The sequence below is a fragment of the Cotesia glomerata genome, linkage group LG8, assembly GCF_020080835.1.
Source record: "Cotesia glomerata isolate CgM1 linkage group LG8, MPM_Cglom_v2.3, whole genome shotgun sequence".
Classification (NCBI taxonomy): domain Eukaryota; kingdom Metazoa; phylum Arthropoda; class Insecta; order Hymenoptera; family Braconidae; genus Cotesia; species Cotesia glomerata.
Window position 1 is genome coordinate 394,701 of NC_058165.1, and position 20,701 is coordinate 415,401.

The following is a 20,701-nucleotide window of genomic DNA, read 5'->3' on the forward strand; positions in this document are numbered from 1 at the left end:
AAAATTCCAAAAAAAAAATCCTTAACCCTAATTAAAGAGCCAAAGATAATTAAAAAAAAAAAAATCAGAGCCGATTGAACGTCTCCATTGTATTGGAACAAAGCTTGCCTCACTCTAACCTTGTATCTGTAATGAAATCTTTCATAGAACCTGAGTGCTTCCGCTTAAGCTTACTGTTTTAGAGCATACTACCAACTACCTACAACTATCCGCTTTTGTAGCTATTGTAACCTCTGCTGCATCCCCACTTCTTTAGCCTTCCCCTCTCTTATACCCTTCACTTGAACTAAGTATTTCCCCAAGTGTGAGCAGTAGTATTATGTACATAATACATAATACTACTCGCTAGTTTTCCCTACGAGAGAAATTTCCATTAGCGATACGAAAAATCCTTCAGCTTTTTCACAAGAACAGAAATTCTGGCCATTGCTTCTTCAAATGGCCGCCATTTTCACGATAACGAGACTTTTTACCGACTTTTTAACATAATTTTGTTAGCCTTCGGCTTTTATTGTTTTTTCGTGTTACTATAGTATCACTTCGAGATTTTCCGGATAGTTTACCGCCAAAAATTACGTCATTATCCCCCTCTCCTTTCTCCATTTTTAAAATACTTAAAAATGTTTAGCCAAAAATCTAGCGTCTTAATTATAATAAACGTAATAATGTAATAGTAAGATAATAACTTGACCAGCGATACGGAACGTTGAACCCAAAGATTCAAGATCCGAAGTTTTGGGATGAAGTTTTGATTTATGCCGCTAATGCTCGGTTAAACTTGGATAAGATGCAAGTACGTGGCGGGAATGAATAAGACGTCACCATATAGATATATATATATATATATATATATATATAGCTTGTTCTAACCTATAATATACGTCTGGTAATATGAATTCATAGAGGGTAGATGTAAAACCCTTGAGCTAGTCAATTTGTCCAGTGATTAGTCTAATATAACACTATAACAATCCTCAAACTTTAATTAACTTTTAATTACTTATTCATATGGAATATTATTAGTTCTATTAATTAGCCGTTTTAATGTCTAATTTAATAATCTATATTATTAAGAGAACAAGAAAAATTTTGTTAATTTCAATATATTTTTTTTATTTAAGTGGAAAACTTTGGGATGGCTGGAGGGGTAGTTCCGGGGCAGCTAACGGCCTGGTGATTTTTTATATTGTGTGAGGGTGTTGTAGGAGTCTTACAAAAAATCGCCAGCTTCAAAGGGCCCTCGGAAGGATTTTTTCGGAATTTTTTTCTAATTCTTGTAAAACTTTGGGGTGGCTGGAGGGGTAGTTCCGGGGCAGCTAACGGCTTGATGATTTTTTATATAGTGTGAGGGTGTTGTAGGAGTCTCCCGAAAAATCGCCAGCTTCAAAGGGCCCTCGCAAGGATTTTTTCTGCTTTTCTTTTTAATGTCATAACCGTTTGGGGTAGCTGGAGGGGTAGTTTTTGTGTTTTGAGGAGCCATTCTATCATTCATAGGGCTCACTGTCTCTTCTTGAAACTGAAAAACCATTTTCAGTTTCAGGAGTAAAAAAATTTTTTTTTTGATTTTCGTTCATAAAAAAACGTTCGGAACTTCAGGTACATTATATTTTACACTATTTCTATTAATTTTACAGTAAAAAAAAAAAATATTTTTTTGTACCTCTAGACTTTTTTGGACACAAAAAGAGTGAAGGAATTTTCAGTTAGAGTAGAGTAATAAAATAAACTAAGAAAGAGGCTGGGGAGGAGAAATAACGCTCATTGGAGATAAAATGGAGGACATCAAATAGGATCAGAAGACGGCTCTAAGAAGAGTGCAGCCGAGGATTACAAGACACAATAAATGAGTAGATAATAACAACCCGTCTTAGTACTCAGGGCCTCCTTGTTCCTCTAGTTTCTTTCTCGGAGGAAAGAATAGAAGAAAGAGGCTACTAGCTGGTACATACACCCGATATTGTCTACTTACACTCAGACTTATCTCAGTATTAAGCACCAAGAGCTTACGATCCTCGCTTATTGATTATTTTATGGGCCCGTAGTATTATTCCGTGCTTACGAGCCAGGAAATGTGCAGTTTTATAGTTTTTAGAGAGTTCCTGGGGAATTCTTGCATGGATTGGTCGCCAGGAGATGAATTTTCAGGTTTAAATTGTAATTTTGACCTTCAAAATTGCTTCTTTTCCAATTAGGAAGCTTCGGAGAGACTAAATCTTGAAATTAATCACTCTTAACTGCAGACAATCAAATTTTCCATCAATTTCCTAGCGCCTTTTTGCTACCTCAACAATCCAAACAGTAGCATGTTAATCTGTCGGCCTAATGAGTATCCAAACGTCTGAATGTCCAATGTTTAGACGGGGCCATTCTGGATTTGTATTTGACTATTCATAGAATAACAACAAGAACAACAATATCTAGAACTGGAACTAGAACTAGGACCAGTATTGTGACTGAAGGGGAAGGGAGAGGGCAGACCAGGGTATTGATGTCATTGTTGTTCTACTCGTTGAATGATCCCTGGCTGCACTTGTACTTGTAACAGTAATGGGGGAGAGCATTTGCATTTGACATTATTATTATTATTATTATTGTCATAATAACAGTCGAGTGTCAAGCGCTGAAATACTGAATATACTCTAGTGTGTCACTCAGTTATGGTCATAAACAACATAGACTAACTCATCCATATGCATGTAATTCTAATAATTCTATGTGTGGTCATTGATCTAAGCAACATTGTGATTTATTATTCTATTCATTATTTATGAGACTAATTAGTCTCTTTTTAGAGTTTTTAGCCTTTATTTATATGGTATGTTCGTAATTTTAGAAAGAAATTTTTGGGTGCAACCTAGTGAGAATAGAATTAGTCGCTAATTTTGTAGCTCAAATTGCGGAATAATTATCTAATTTAAGAATTTTTTGTTCTAAAACTTCGTAAGTCATACTGATAGAAGGATTTGTTTATATTCAATAAGCTTTATAAACTGTTATTAATTGATTTTTTAACATCAGGATTTAATAAATTATTTATTAAATACGATTTATTAAATGTTAATAAATATTTGTTTACAGTTAACAGATATTTATTAACAGTTAATAAGTAATTTATTAAGTACAATTTATTAACTGTTAATAAATATTTATTAATGGTTAATGAATATTTGTTAACTGTTAACAAATCTTATTTATTTAAAATAAAAAGCAAAAATAATTTTCTTTTGATACTTTTTATAATCCTACTACTGGAATACATGATAATAATTAAATTCACTAAATAAATTAACGTTTTTAATATTTAAAAATATAAAAGATAATTATGAGCTGTAATAGAATTTGTTATTTTACAATAAACGTTATTATAATGTAATATAATTAATGCAAATAATTTATAAAGATGATTTTTGTTTATAAGCAATCTTTATATCATATAAAATTGCAAGCCAAACAAATTCACTCAACAAAATATTTATTAACTGTTAATAAATATTTGTTAACTATTAATAAATACTTATTAACTATTAATGAATGTTATTTCCTGTCAAATAAATATTTAATGTTAAAAAATATTTATTAAAATTTAATAAATTAAATGTCTTTAGATAAATTTAATTATTAATAATTAATACATCTTTCTATCAGTGTAACTTTTGCAAAATTTCAATACTTAATTTATAAAAGTTAACTCTCTTGTAGTGAGAAGATTTAGCGGCCATACGCCACCTGTTGGAATTTTCCAAAACTATACTGATAGAAGGATTTTTTTATATTTAATAATAAGCTTTATTAACTGTTAATAAATATTTGTTAACTATTAATAAATACTTATTAACTATTAATAAATGTACTTTTCTACCAAATAAATATTTATTGAATGTTAAAAAATATTTATTTAAATTTAATAAATTAAATACTTGTCTTGAAATAAATTAAATTATTAATAATTAACAAATCCTTCTCTGTGGAAGTCTTGGTCCTAATAATTACTTAAAGTTAATTACATAATTAATAAAAAGATAAAAAATTGTATGTTTTCGCACAATGCATGATTAGCCTTTTTTCTGTTAATTAAAAAAAAAAAAAAAAAGAATAGTTGTAAGTGAAGAAATAAGAATAAGAAATTGACTCATATCATTTCGCTTGATCGCAATCACACTTCCTGGGTTTCTTCATTTATTTAATATTTATTACCATTATTATTATCCTAATTATAGTTATAATTTCATTGTATTATCTCAGAACAGAGCGACCACCATTAGTAATATCATTGTTGCTGTTATTATTGTCAAGAGACAGGAGCACTCTATTTCATTTAACTTTTATACTCGAATTAATTCTGAAACCGCAGCTCCATGTTTTCTCTATCCGGGTCCTTTTATTCGCTCCTTTGTTTCTTGATTTTATTTTTATTTTTTGGGTAATGTCTTATTTTATGCAATTTCGAGGTAAAATGTCACTTTGTTAAGTTGAGCCATTTAAATTATTATTTTTATATTTTTTCTCCATTTTGCGAGATTTATATCATGCAGATAAAAATAAAAAATTGAATTTATTCAAGTAATTTCTTGGAGAAAATTTAACGCTTTACTAATTAGACCTTCGTGATGTTTTCCCTAATAATAAAATACCAACAAATAAAGAACCTATTAGTTTATAAGGAGTTGATATGAGGAACACGATGGCCGTGGCACGATCCTTGATTTTACAACTCACAAGTTCGTGGAAAAGCGCCTGGGGAAACTTTCTGGGCAAGACCCTGGGAGTTCCTTCTGTAGCTTACTCGGTTCTTGTGCAAATACTGTTTTCCCACCACACGAAACTTCCCAGTTAAGGGGAAGAAGAAAGGGTTGAGTAGAGCCATCCATTTTCCGGCGCTCTACCATCTACCAGCCGAGCTCATTCACTGTTATTCTGTGTACAAACTCTAACTTAGCGATCCCTATTTTCCCTTCGACAGAAACAGCAACCGCATTATCAGGTACCTTCAACTAATCTATATTATTAAGAAAATGAGAAAAATTTTGTGGCCAGTGTCGAAAATGCTCTATCTCTAGATACATAATTAAGAAATGACCTTGTGTCTTGTGAACTATTGACATTTATAAAGATATAAGCTCATCCTGATGTTACACTCATCAAGACCGTTCATTTGAGTACCCACATCAATTTTTCATATATTTTATATTTATATATATCTATATATATATATAATCATATAAGTATATATGAAAAATATATGAAAAATTGATGTGGGTACTAAAATGAAAGCTTTTGAGGAGTGTAACATCAAGATGAGCTTATATCTTTAAAAATATCAATAATTAAAAAATGATCTTGTATCTTATGAACTATTGACATTTTTAAAGATATAAGCTCATCAAGACCTTTAATTTAAATACCTACATAAATTTTTCATATATTTTACATATTTATATATATTATATATGTATATATGAAAATATATGAAAAATTGATGTAGGTACTCAAATGAAAACTCTTGATGAGCGTAACAACGAGATGAGCTTATATCTTTAAAATATATATGTGTATATCGCAAATAAATCAAAAATGCATGTGAAAGCTCTTGATAAAAATTTTTATTGATACTCAATAATTTAAAAGTTATCATAAATTAAGAATCTACATAATGAAAAAAAAAAAAAAAAAAAAAAAAAAAAAAAAAAAAAAAACCAATTTTTATTTAAAAAGAATTCTAATCAACATCAATTACAATCCGCATTATCCCTTTTGAATCAATCAGCGAATAGCTTTAGAGCTCGAAGCCCCTTGAAATCCCGGTAGCAATCTACCCTCGCACAATAGCGAACAAAGAGGAACAGAGGAAGACGTAGATTTGATTGATAGACCAGAGAGCATTAACAGTCGACACTAATGCGGTTTAATCAAGCGCGCCATAATTGATGCAGTTCCACTCCTTCCTGTCAATACGCCGCTAGCACTAAAATTCCAGTGTCGTCACTGTTCGGAGTCTTCGCGCCGACTAAACTTCGCTCTTCCCCCACTACCGCTTTTTTTCCAAGTGCCTACATCACAGTAGCTCCCCACTCTTCTTACTCTGACGCCCGGTTTAAGTTATTACTAATGCTCGGATATAAACGGTACGTGTTTAAGGAGTAAAGAAAAATATAATAACACTTAAAAGGGCACTCCATTCTCAATATTAATATAAGTAGACATGTTGTAACATTGTTACAAGGATACTAAGTAAACCGTGTCATACAAACAATACATTCACCTCATTCACTTATATCGCGGCTAGAGTATCATTACATTATTATATTAAACATTCGACGGTCGTACATCCTACATACCTTCACTGCAAATTACGATTCTACTTGCAATATGTTTATTGTGATTTTTTTTTTATTTAAAATGACAAGCATTTAATTTAAAAAAAAAAACACGCTATTGATTATATGTCGAAAAATAATTTAATAGATTTTTATATCATAACTTTTAATGTATTAATTTTATAAAAATAACTTTTAGAGAAAATTTAATTTTTTATTAGATTGGTTTCAAAAGAAATTTTAATAGGATCAATATTTTAGGAGATATCGATTCATTAATTATAGATTACAAGATTTAGAATGACCTTGTATCTCGTGAACTATTGATATTTTTAAAGATATAAGCTCATCTCGACATTACACTTATCGAGACCTTTCATTTGAGTACCCACATCAATTTTTCATATATTTTATATATTTATATATATATATATTATATATATGTATATATGAAAAATATATCAAAAATGCATGTGGGTACTCAAATAAAAGCTCTTGATGAGTGTAACATCAAAATGAGCTTATATCTTAAAAATATAAGCTCATCCTGAGATTACACTCATCGAGACCTTTCATTTGAGTACCCACATCAATTTTTCATATACTTTATATATTCATATATATTATATATATGTATATATGAAAAATATATCAAAAATGCATGTGGGTACTCAAATAAAAGCTCTTGATGAGCGTAACATCAAAATGAGCTTATATCTTAAAAATATGTATTATATATATGGATATATGAAAAATATAAAAAAATATATGTGAAATATTGACATTATTAAAGATATAAGCTCATCCCAATGTTACACTCATCAAGACCTTTCATTTGAGTACCTACATCAATTTTTCATGTATTTAATATATTTATATATATTATATACATTATATATATATATATGAAAAATATATCAAAAATGCAAGTGGGTACTCAAATGAAAGCTCTTGATGAGCGTAACATCAGGATAAGATTATATCTTTAAAAATATGAATAATGAAAAAATGACCTATTATCTTGTGAACTATTGACATTTTTAAAGATATAAGCTCATCCAGATGTTACACTCATCAAGAGCTTTTATGTGAGTATCCACATCAATTTTTCATATATTTTATATATATATATATATATATATATCAAAAATGCATGTGGGTACTCAAATGAAAGCTCTTGATGAGTACAATTTAATAAAGCAAGGTTGCTAGGATTAATATTTCAAGAAATATCGATCTATTAATCATTATAATTGATTTGGACTGTAAGCAATCCAAAAAATCCTCACTTTTTTTATCTAAAATCTTATGGAGGGCAAAATTGATAATTGATAACCGAGAGAAGAATGTTATCACATGACATATTCCCTCAACGCATCCCAAAAAGGTAAATCCCCGAATCCTGGGATAAAACGTCCTTAGCAGATCCAAGTTTCACTGGAGCAGTATAGAAGTATAGCAGTAGCGAGTGTACAAAGCGGAATAAATTCTTCTTGTTCTGTTTGTAGTTTAACTCGGATAGAATGGGATTTCGTTGGCAAGGTCTCTCGGTGACATAAACCAATCTTCGACAACAAAGATTTTACTTTGTAGCTTGCCAAACTTGTTATTATATTCTGCATTCTATAAAAATAATATTTTTCAATAAAATATCTAATACAACTTTCGCTTCTTTTTTTAAAAACATTTTTGACTCATCAATTTAATATTTGTAATTAATAATTTGCTTTTTAGAGCTGAATTTATTTTTATTCCAACAATTTTCGTGCGAAAATGCACAATTGTAACGTTAAAGGGGATCAAAGAAAAAAATAATGAAATTTAGAATAAAAAAATGAGAGGTGGAAAGAGAAAAAGCTGGAGTTAAAAAAATAAAAGGTAAAAAGATATTGAAATAGTAGACAATACAATCAGTGGCATATAGGAATACAAAACGAAGCGCAAACAACAGAGCAGACCCGCAGTCTCTGTTTTTTACAATTGACGTTTGCGAAACTCGAAAAATTTCAATTACTTTTTCATTTACCCACGGTATTCCCGACAAAAGAATTTACCCTGATGAATAAATAAAATTAAACTTATTTTTTCCGATACTATTTTTCTTTTTAATTCAGTTAATTAAATTTTTAATTTCCCGGATAATTAAAAAATAAATTTTAACTTTTTTTTGTCTTAAATTAGGATTTTTGTCCCGAAAAATGGCTATAACTTGGAAAATATTGATCCTAAAGGAAAACTCTTAGATTGTTCCGATAGGAAATTAAATTTCCTAAAAATTTCACTCCTATAACTTCGAAATTTTCCTATTACTTTCCCATAAATCGAACTTTTCATAATGAATTTCTAAAAAATAGTACTTTTATCCGGAAAAGTCGAAATATATGGAAAATTATGAGTCCTAGCAGAAAAGTTAAAGATTTTTTCAATAGGAAATTAAATTTCCTACAAATTTCACTGCTAAAACTTTAAAATTTTCCGAATAGTTTCCTAAAAATCGCAATTTTCATATAACGAATTGCTAAAAAATAGTACTTTTCTTTGGAAAAGTCTAGATTTCTGGAAAATGATGAGTCCTAGCGGAAAAGTGAAAGATCTTTTCGATAGAAAATTAAATTTCCTACACTGATAGAAGGATTTATTTGTACCAAAAAATATTTGTTAATAGTTAACAAATCATTTATTAGAGACCACTTTTTAGTATTAAACAAATATTTTTTAGTATTTAAAATGATTTGTTTATATTTAATAAATCTGATATTCATTTATTAAATATTAATAAATTTTTTTAAATACTAAGAAATATTTATTAAGGACTAAAAAGTGGTCTCTAATAAATGATTTGTTAAATATTAACAAATATTTTTAACTATAATAAAAAAATCCTTCTATCAGTGTATAAATTTCGGTCCTAAAACTTCAAAATTTTCCTATTACTTTCTTATAAATCGTAATTTTCATAATAAATTCCTAAGAAATAGTACTTTTATCCGGAAAAGTCGAAATATCTGGAAAAATTTGAGACCTAGAAGAAAAGTCAGAGACTTTCCCGATAGAAAATTAAATTTCCTATAAATTTCACTTCTAAAACTTCAAAATTTTCTTATCACTTTCCTATAAATTGCAATTTTCATAAAAAATTGCTCAAAAATTGTACTTTTCTCCGAAAAACTTAAAATATCTGAAAAATTATGACTCCTAGCGGAAAATTCAGACACTTTTCTGATAGGAAATTTAATTTGCTATAAATTGTACTCCTAAAACTTTAAAATTTTCCTATTACTATCCTATAAATCGCAATCTTCATGACGAATTGCTCAAAATAGTAGTTTTCTTTGAAAAAGTCTAGATATTTGGAAAATTACGAGTCCTAGCGGAAAATTCAGACAATTTTCCGATAGGAAATTCAATTTTCTAAAAATTTCACTCCTAAAACTTAAAAATTTTCCTATAAATTGCAATTTCCACGACTAGTTTCTTAAGAATAGTACTTTTCTTTGGGAAATTCAGACAGATTTTTAATAGAAAATTAAATTTCCTATAAATTTATCCCAACAACTTTTAATTTTCTCCAGTAGTTTTCTAGAAATCTCTGTTTTTATGCGTCTTCTCAGTAATTCTCTTAAATAACGCAGAAAATTAATGAAAAAATCCTCGAAGCGAAAAGAAACAAAATATTCCATTGAGAAATCCCATAATTACTCAACAAATTACAAAGCAATTAAGTAATGAGTTAACATAAGATCCAACTGTATGAATATCTTAGATTAAAAAAGGCTTCACGTACTGATTGACATATAAATTTTCTCTTCACAGTCTGAATAAAAATAAAATCTTTTATTAAAATCTTGCGTGATTGAATTGGAGTGTGTATAAATAGACCGAGCGAGTATTAAGTCGATCGAGGGGACACTAATAGAATAAAATATAAAAAAAGATGGACTGGTGTCTATTGTACTTTTTTAACGCTATTTTCTTTTTAGTCGATCAACCGTTTCATTGCGCCACTACACTTTTTTTCTCTCTCACTCTATCTCTCTCTTATCGCGATTTACCTCGCGTTAGTTTCATTCAATTGCCGCGGTTATACAACAGTACCGCGTGCATATAATAGAAAAAGAGAACCAAAGTTATTCGATCAATTTCCACGCTCGCTCTGTTATGATATCGGAGAGAACCTGACGCTTTCAATTTGGCGGAGTTCCCATAAAAAAAATTCATTTTCTAATTTTTTTTTTAGCATATTAACATATTTTTATGATCCAATCTAGTAGATTTTACACGAGGATCTAAAAAATAAGGACAATATTTTTCCTATTGCTATAATTTTCCAGAAATTCCGAAATTTCAGCAGAAAAAAATAATCAATCTTGTAGAAAATTAAATTTCCTACAATTTTTATGCCAAAATTTTTTTCTAAATGCAACAATTACAAAATCACATTAATTTTTACTCAATTAATTGATGAATGAAAAACCTTTACAAAGAAATTTTACAAAAAAATAAATTTACACATTAATAATTTTTTCCTCAGTAAATATCGGTGTATTTTATCCGTAGTACGTGCGCAATATTGTATGATAAAAACTAAAAAAATAACCAAGAGGAACAACAAAAACGAAATAAAAGAGGCGAAAAGAGCCCCAGGAGGTAGAACGTATACAGATCGTCTACGTCGACTGTTCGCCTCCTAAGGCATCTACGCAGAGCTTTTTTCTCTATAAAATATTTTTTTCCTTTTTTTTTCCTTTTTTTTTGTTAGCTTGCGGGGTTTTTTAGTTTTTATTGGCGGCAACAAAAAGCTTGTGATTCGAAAAAAATTTTCTTGCAAATTCATGAATTCATTGGCAAGTTTTGATCCGGCTCGAGGGACCACCAGGTACCAAATAAATCTCTGGATAAATTAAAGGAGTGGTAGATTGCTTCGCTAGTCGCCGTAGACAATGATTCATCGAGAGATATCACGAGCAAAATACACAACACACGGTACTAAGTTTAGAAGAGAGAGAAGGATAGGTCGTCCCATTCCCACGTTTTGTTCTTATATTTTATCCCATCATTCGCGATCAATAAGTCGATCAATTTTGGAAACATTTTTCTTCATTAAATATGAGCGACTTTTTTTAAAAGAGAAGGATTTGTTTATATTTAATAAGCTTTATTAACTGTTAATAAATAATTTTTTAACATCATAGGATTTAATAAATATTCATTAACAGTTAATGAATTATTTATCAAATGTTAATAAGTAATTTATTAACTACAATTTATAAACTGTTAATAAATATTTATTAATGGTTAATGAATATTTGTCAACTGTTGACAAATATTTATTTAAAATAAAAAGCAAAAATAATTTTCTTTTGATACTTTTTATAATCCTACTACTGGAATACATGATAATAATTAAATTCACTAAATAAATTAACCTTTTCTAATATTTAAAAATATAAAAGATAATTATGAGCTGTAATAGAATTTGCTATTTTACAATAAACGTTATTATAATGTAATATAATTAATCCAAATAATTTATAAAGATGATTTTTGTTTATAAGCAATCTTTATATTATATGAAATTGCAAGCCAAACAAATTCACTCAACAAAATATTTATTAACTGTTAATAAATATTTGTTAACTATTAATAAATACTTATTAACTATTAATAAATGTACACAGAAAGAAAGATTTCTTGACTGGAGAACAAAATTGTTGGCTCAAGTAAATTTTCGGTCGCCCGAAGGAAGACCGAAGTTGTCTTGGCCGGAGTAAAAATTTTTCTTGACAAGAAAATTCTATTCTTGGTGGAAGTAATTTTTTCTTAATTCAAATTATCAAAATACTTGATACAAGAAATTTTTATATTTGATCAAGATTTTTAGATACTTTAGGGAAGCAGCGCCACCTACGTCATCTTGAGAAAATTTTTCTCGAGAATATTTGATACCTATTTTAGATTATTTTAGCGGGCAATTATACATATTTAATGAAAAAAAATGATTCAATATTATTTGATCTTCTCATTTGACATGTTAGTCAATAGAAATATTAATGAAAATTTACTATCAAGATATTTAATTTTTTAGAGCAAGAGAAAAATTTTCTCAAGACAAGAAAATTTAAAAATTTACTTCTGTCAAGGACTTGATTTTTTGGAACAAGAGAGAAATTTTCTTGACTTAAATAAATTGTCTTGGATCAAGAAACGTATTTCTTAAAGCAAGGGAATTAATTTGTTGGAATAAGTGAAATTTCTTGTGTCAAAAAAAAATTTTTTTTCGCCCAAGTAAATAATTATGAAGAAAAATATTTTCTTGGCTCAAGTGAACCTTTCTTTCTGTGTACTTTCCTTCCAAATAAATATTTATTGAATAATAAAAAATATTTATTAAAATTTAATAAATTAAATAATTGTCTTCAAATAAATTAGATTATCAATAGTTAATAAATCCTTCTAACAGTGTAGGATCAATATTTTAGATATCGATCCATTAATCACCTCTTAATAACGAGATCAAGGATCTTACATTAGAAACCATAAAAAATTCCTATTATTTATAAACTCTCGACTAAATTACCGAGCATTAATCAAAGATTAATCCAACTCATCATCGACTTTCTTTTCTTGAGCATCTAAATCTTAAATTTCACTAAAATTCAGGGACTAAAGCTCGAATTAAACCGAAATTCGGGGGTTATTCTCATAAAATATTCACGATTTTATTTATTTATGAAATTATAGTGACAATAGGAGTGGAAGCACGTGAGTATAAAGACAACACGTGCATCTAGAAAGATTAATCAAGCAAAACTTTCACCACGGCCGTGATAATAATACAATAAAGGTGTACGTGCGATGAAAGTAGTTTAAATATTCGTCATAGTCGGTGTAATAATTTCGGTTTCGTTTTATTTTTAAATTATCCTGGCACAATACGAGCTAAATATTCTCGATATTGTCTCCGATGAATATTTACCGCACGTTTATGCTAAAAAATTCGTGCAACTGAAAGAAACTTCTGTAAATTATTAAAAATTCTTTTGAATTTTGAAAGCGACCTACTGAGAACAGTTTTATTAATTAATTATTCTAGATTTTCTTTTATTTACAATAATTGAGTCTAATTTCTGAACTATTTAGTTTAAAGAAAAATTTTGGGACAAAAATTGTAGGTAATTTAAGTTTCTATAAGATTTGTTTTAAATAAATTTTTTAGGAGCAATATTTTAGGAAATATTGATCCATTAATTTTATAAATATTTTTAACTATAAATCTTATGTAAAATTTTCATAAAAAATAATTGAAAAAAAATGAAAATTAAGTTAGCCGATATTTAACAATTTTTATAGAAAAAATTAATAAAAAAAAGTGCAAGTGGAATTTTTAATAAATATTTTTTTAATTTAATTATTGAAAAAAAATTAAAAACGACGTCTAACTTTAGTGTCACGAAAAAATACTCCAATTTTAAATAAATAATTACGTTAGCCGACATTTAAAAATTTTTAGAATTTTTTTTATTAAAAAAATTGTTATAAAAAAAATTTTTTATTAAATTTCATTTGTAAAAAACTAAAAAAAATATCGAGGCAATTTTTTAAAAATATTTTTTAGTTCTAATTTAATAAATTAAAAATATCGGCGAACTTTTAGTGGTATAAATTTTAAATTGATGAAAATAAAGTTAGCCGACATGTAACAATTTTTGTGATTTTATTTATTAAAGAATTATTATAAAAAAATTAAAAAATTTTAAGAGCAATTTTTTAAAAATATTATTTAGTTATAATTTAATAAATTAAGCAAAATAAAAAAATAAAAAATATCGGCTAACTTTATTATTATTTAAAATTGACTCCAAAAAAATTAAAATTTCCCGCAAAATAAAAAAAATAACAAAATGACTTACCTCGTGTGGTCTAGGATGTTGATGACTGCACTTGATGTCATGAAATATTCCATTAGCACAGCAAAGCGAGCACCCAAGACTTGCGATAAAAAAAAAATAAAAACCAGCCAATGAAAATATTAGTGACGGAGAATTACCACTCGGATTAGTAAATAATGTACCGCATTGCATTTTTATTTTAACGCGGCACATAATCACTGCTACTGTTATTGCTCCCAATGATTTTTCATTTCTAAGTAATCAAAATATCATTATAATTATTAAAACTGTTTAAATAATTAAAAAACAAAATAAACAAAATACCGCGAACAACTTAGAAATTTCCCGTCAGCTGACAGCTCGCGTGGACGTCAACTGACAAACTGGGTTCGGGTTGAGCACTCGCACTGATATGAATCTCCACATCCACTGATACTGATTGTAATGCTAGAATTCCACGGTGATAGTTACTATGTTCGCCGCTAGATGCGACCGCAGGACACTATTTTTGTAAAAAATTATTATTTTTGCTTTTTCAGACATTTTTGACACTTTTTTTACACTCATTGGTAATTTTTATTGTTAATTTATATTTAATTATTAACTTTGACACTTGTCGATGATTATTAGACGGAAATTTTAATTATTTTATTAATTTTTTAGCGGAGCTACGCGAAGAACAGCTGATCTGAAAGATTCTAAGGGAGAACTAACGCTAAAATGGCCGCGCATGTGTTTAAAACTTCTGCGCATGCGCAGAAACTACTGCGGAGGTTTTTTAACAAAGCGGGAAAAGTTGAAAATTTGAATGTGAAAAAATTAATTTAATTTGATAATTATAATACTATTTAATTATTTAACAATAATAATTTATTTTAATACATAAATTATAAAAATTTTTCAAGTAAAAAATTGAAAAAATTTTTTTTTATTTTTTATTTCCTACTAAATTTTTTGTAATAAAAAAATTTTCCCATGTAAAAATTTTTTCAAACATAAAAATGTATAATTAAATTTTTAAAAAAATAATTATCTATAGCCGACAATTTTCAGAAAACCAAATTTTGCTGGAATAACAATTTTTGTTAACACAATGCGGACAACGGGTTTCAAATTTCCTAGATACTGGAATTTTAGAGTGTAAATGTGTCTTGACAACATCCGCGAGGGCCTTAATAAACAGCGGGTGGTCATTGGGCGCAGCAGCGCGTCTAATTTTATCAATTTTGAGCTCGTGAGCGAGCTCGTCGCAATATTCGATGTCCAGCTCGTGTAAAGTTTCAATGTGCTCGTTTACAAAGGCTATTGGTACTATGATAAAGTGCTTTTTGCCTTGCTTGACGTAGCCTCTTATTGCTTCGTCGGTGAACGGGCCCAACCATGGCAGTGGTCCTACCTAGAATTTTAATTAATATCAAATAAAAAATAACATTATCTATATTATTAAGAAATGACCTTGTATCGTGTGAATTATTGACATTTTTAAAGATATAAGCTCATACTGATATTACACTCATCAAGACCTTTCATTTGAGTACCCACATCAATTTTTCACATATTTTATATATTTATATATATATGTATACTAGCTGATACCCACCCGCTTCGCTGGGCATACAATAAAATTTTATGTTGTAACCTAGATGAAAAATATAAACAAAATGATTAATTTCAAAAAGATAATTAATATAAATTTTGAATTAGAGAAAAGTGATTGTTTATGATAACCGGTGTTAGCGAGTATTAAATATATGAGAAAAGTATTTTATTATTAATAATCAATCAATCAATGGGTCAGTTAGTCAGTAAATCTGTCATTAGACAGATTTCCGCATCACCCATGACGTACTGTGTAGTGAGATGCGTTCCCATTATAATAATGTTATCCTAAACATTTAGTCTAGACCGGATAGGTCAAATGGTAGAGTAGCCGACATGTCACCGGAAGGTTCTGGGTTCGAATCCCTGTCCGAGCTATCTGAATTTTTTCTCGCATATTCTGTAAACTCTTATTAAGAAGGTCCTTCCTATTTCTTTCTCAATCTCTTCCTCCTCAAATTATTCTGTTACGTGAATGTTGGAACGATTCACGTAATAATTATCCGTAACTCCTATTCTTTTCCGCTTCATAGTATTATTTAATTTTAAAAATGTCAATAATTTTTAATTTTAAAAAATGTTAATAATAAAATACTTTTCTCATATATTTAATACTCGCTAACACCGGTCATCACAAACAATCACTTTTCTCTAATTCAAAATTTATATTCATTATCTTTTTGAAATTAACCATTTTGTTTATATTTTTCATCTAGGTTACACCATAAAAATTTATTGTATTCCTATCGAAGCGGGCGGGTATCAGCTAGTTATTAATAAATTCATAACAAATTAAGTGGGATTGAAAAATATATTTATTATTACTCATTGTATTAGTAACGATCGTAAGTCGACCGTTTTTTATAATAATTTAACGATATCGTTGTAAAATTTTAGAGAAGACGCATCAGACACAATTTACCATTTTAATTTTAATCATTAAAATCAGTATAATCATTTAACAATATCAACTTGATAATATTTATGTTTAATTTATCTGTGTTATGATATAATCGAGTTCATCCTTCATGATTATTCCAATACATATAAGTTATTTCAGTTATTAATGATTTAGCTATTCTTTCTTATAAACGTATGATTATGAATTCCTACTGTCCCAACAGTCAATCGATAAAATTTAAAATCAATCATTTTGACAGTTATTATAGCAACGGTAACCATGATAACGGTAACCATGGTAACGGCAACCATGGTAACGGTAACCATGGCAACGGTAACCACGGCAACGGTAACCATAGCAACGGTAACCATGGCAACGATAACCATGACAATGGTAACCATGGCAAAGGTTGATTAGCGTGGGTGGTTGTAGGGGGGTTGAGTTCGATAATTTACGGGTGCCACTGATGGTTTCTTAGATTAGAGGGTCAAAATGATATTTCGCTCCCAAAAAAAGAGAGAGATATAGGGAAGGGGAAAGATTATAGGGCACGGGAGGGGAGGAGAAGAATGAGAGGGAGGGGAGGGGAGGGCATATGTGATGGTAGACGAAAAATTCATTTTGGCTAGGAATTGCGTAAAATCCGTTCTTAGTGAGCGTCTACATCACGAATGGAGTAACTATGCTAAATTTCAAGTCAATCGGGCGAATAGTTTCGGAGATCTCGTGATGAGTGAGTGGTATTTCGCTTATATATATATAGATATATGTATATATGAAAAATATACCAAAAATGTAAGTGGGTACTCAAATGAAAGCTCTTGATGAGTGTAACATCGAAATGAGTTAATATCTGTAAAAATGTCAATAATTAAGAAATTACCTTGTATCTTTTGAATTATTGACATTTTTAAAGATATAAGCTCATCCTGAGATTACACTCATCGAGACCTTTCATTTGAGTACCCACATCAATTTTTCATATATTTTATATATTTATGTATATTATATATATGTATATATGAAAAATATATCAAAAATGTATGTGGGTACTCAAATGAAAGCTCTTGATGAGTGTAACATCAAGATGAGCTTATATCTTTAAAATATATATTATATATATGTATATATAAAAAATATATGAAAAATTGATGTGGGTATTCAAATCAAAGCTCTTGATGAGTGTAACACCAAGATGAGCTTATTTCTTTAAAAATGTCAATATTTAAGAAAGTACAGTGTAATTTAACAAAAGTCATTATATAATAATAATTTAAAAAATAACCTTTGATTGCCAAACAAGATGATAAGGATTAGAATAATTCAACTCTTGCATGACCATATGAACAGTAGCTGCTACTTCACTAGGGTATGGATCGCCTCTGTTAAGATTCTTAAGAGGAATCGAGTGTGCAGAGAATAAAATTAGGACATCTTTTTTTATTTTTCCGTCAAATTGATTCAATTGCTCGGTTATTTTCTCGGCAAATGTTCGGGCTAGAAGTGGGTGCGTTGGCCATCGGTCAATTATACTTAGCTTCATGTTTTTTGGCAGGCCTCTAAAAATTAAAAGGAATTTTTTCATTTTAAATATATAAATTAAGTTGATTATTATTATCAGTGAATAAAAATTAATAACAAAAAAAAAAATTAATGAACCTATTTTTGTAGTAATTCCAAATTGCATTAAAACTGGAGCCAGATGTTGCGCAGCTGTATTGCGGATACTGTGAAAAAATTACAGTGTGCTCAATACCATCCCTAAAAAAAATAAAAATTATTATTTTAATTAAAAATTTTTATTAATTATTACTTTAATACATTTATATATTAATTGTTAAATATTTACGCTTCTAGTTGCTGCAAAGTTACATCAGTCAGCGGATCAGCGTAACGAAAAGCGACGTAGTGTTTGTGCGGGCCAGTTTCTGGAGAAATTTTGTCCAATTCTTTAGTCATTAATTCTCCCTGTAAGTTTGACCATTTTAAAATTGGAGAGCCTCCGCCAATTTCACTGTATTTTTTCATTACTTCTGGAGTTCTTCTTTTTGCAATCCAGGGTCCTAATTTACTAAAATATTATTATTATTATTAGAAAATTATTTTTAAAAAAACCAAAATTGTATTTTTATTAAAAACTAGCTACCTTGCAGTCACTACGTGACTGCCGTGACTTGTGGACTATAAAAAATGACTATGAAATTTAGATATATTAAATAATAACTATTGTTAAATTGCACTGTACTCTCTTAAATATTGAATTTTTTTAAGATAAAAGTTCATTTTGATTTTACACTCATCAAGAGCTTTCATTTGAGAGCACACATGCATTTTTGATATATTTTTCATATATACCTATATATAATATAAATAAATATATAAAATATATGAAAAATTGATGTGGGTACTCAAATGAAAGCTCTCGATGAGTGAAACATCGGGATGAGCTTATATCATTAAGAATGTCAATAGTTCACGAGATACAAGTTCATTTCTTAATTATCGACTTTTTTAAAGATATAAGCTCATTTTGACGTCACACTCATCAAGAGCTTTCATTTGAGTACCCACATGCATTTTTGATATATTTTTCATATATACCTATATATAATACAAATAAATATATAAAATATATGAAAAATTGATGTGGGTACTCAAATGAAAGGTCTCGATGAGTGAAACATCGGGATGAGCTTATATCATTAAGAATGTCAATAGTTCATGAGATACAAGGTCATTTCTTAATTATTGACTTTTTTAAAGATAAAAGCTCATTTTGATTTTACACTCATCAAGAGCTTTCATTTGAGAACACACATGCATTTTTGATATATTTTTCATATATACCTATATATAATATAAATAAATATATAAAATATATAAAAAATTGATGTGGGTACTCAAATGAAATGTCTCGATGAGTGTAACATCAAGGTGAGCTTATATCTTCAAAAATGTTAATAGTTCACAAGATACAACGTCATTTCTTAATTATCTATCTAGAGATAGAGCATTTTGCTCATTCTCTAAATAATAATAATTATTATAATAAATAAATAAATAAATAAATAAACCTTTGAATAGGTAATTGCATCATATCTCTATCAGTCATAATTCTCAACAAATAATCTCCAACTTGTTCAACTTTAGTTGGTCCTCCCATATTTAACATTAAAATAGCAGTTCTAGGTTTTGATTTAATTTCTGCATTTTGACATTTTCCAACAGAAAAACTACGAATTAAATTATTGCTGATACTTCTAGATTCTGAAAATAAAAATCATTATTTATTTTTATAAAAAAAAGATTGTTGTTATTATTATCATTATTATTATTATTATTGATTAAATACTTACTGTTATAAATTCTATTAAAATTCATTTTGCAAAAAAACATAAATAAATTTTTATATAAACAAATAAAAAGTATAAATATTTCTTATCGCTCTACTCAATGTACTCAATACTGTGTAATGAAATAATTATTAATAACTGGTATGTCAATACTGTTACATTGTATTATTATTATGATTATTATAGTTATAAAACGCTATTAAGTATGTATTAATGAATAATATAATTTACACCGATGACAAGTCAAAAAAAAATTCACGATTGTCACTACAATTTTTATTGTGTTTTTTTGACAACACCGACAATGATAACAATAATAAAAATAGTAATATAAATTAGGAATTAGTCTCTGGTGGTGAAATAATAAACTAAAAATAAAAAATTGACAGTCGGTAAGAAAGCGCGCGAAATTTAAAATCAGTTTTTTTATAAATTGAATGAATATTTAATAAAAAACAAAATATCTAGGAAAAAAAAAATCAAATAAAACTCCATTTTTAGTTTTTTAATTAATTATCAATTATTAATCCATTTATTATCAAATAAAACATATTCAACATTTATTTATCCTCATTATCAAGAAAGACATATATATTTATATTTTTTCTTACTTTATAATAATTAATCATTTATTATTATTATAAT

At 28.2% G+C, this 20,701-nt stretch overlaps 2 protein-coding genes across 4 annotated transcripts in view; both read right to left on the reverse strand.

Annotated features, from left to right (window-relative positions):
- LOC123270458 (leishmanolysin-like peptidase) overlaps positions 1–14,911 on the reverse strand; it is an 80,084-nt gene extending 65,173 nt beyond the window's left edge. For 2 of the 3 annotated variants that reach the window (XM_044736523.1, XM_044736525.1), the window contains exon 1: positions 14,225–14,911. In XM_044736523.1, coding sequence (XP_044592458.1) covers positions 14,225–14,416 — 192 coding nt within the window. In that variant the 5' untranslated portion in view covers positions 14,417–14,911. The remainder of the gene's footprint in view (positions 1–14,224) is intronic. The other variant, XM_044736524.1, reaches the window with a different exon arrangement.
- Positions 14,912–15,161: 250 nt separating this feature from the next.
- On the reverse strand, positions 15,162–20,122 carry LOC123270473 (ferrochelatase, mitochondrial). Its single transcript, XM_044736548.1, has 6 exons — positions 20,060–20,122; positions 19,778–19,970; positions 18,553–18,774; positions 18,363–18,464; positions 17,989–18,262; positions 15,162–15,599 (listed from the first exon to the last, which is right to left on the reverse strand). The coding sequence occupies exons 1-6, from the start codon at positions 20,097–20,099 to the stop codon at positions 15,237–15,239; spliced, it is 1,194 nt and encodes a 397-aa protein (XP_044592483.1). The 5' UTR covers positions 20,100–20,122; the 3' UTR covers positions 15,162–15,236.
- Between the last annotated feature and the right edge of the window lie 579 nt (positions 20,123–20,701).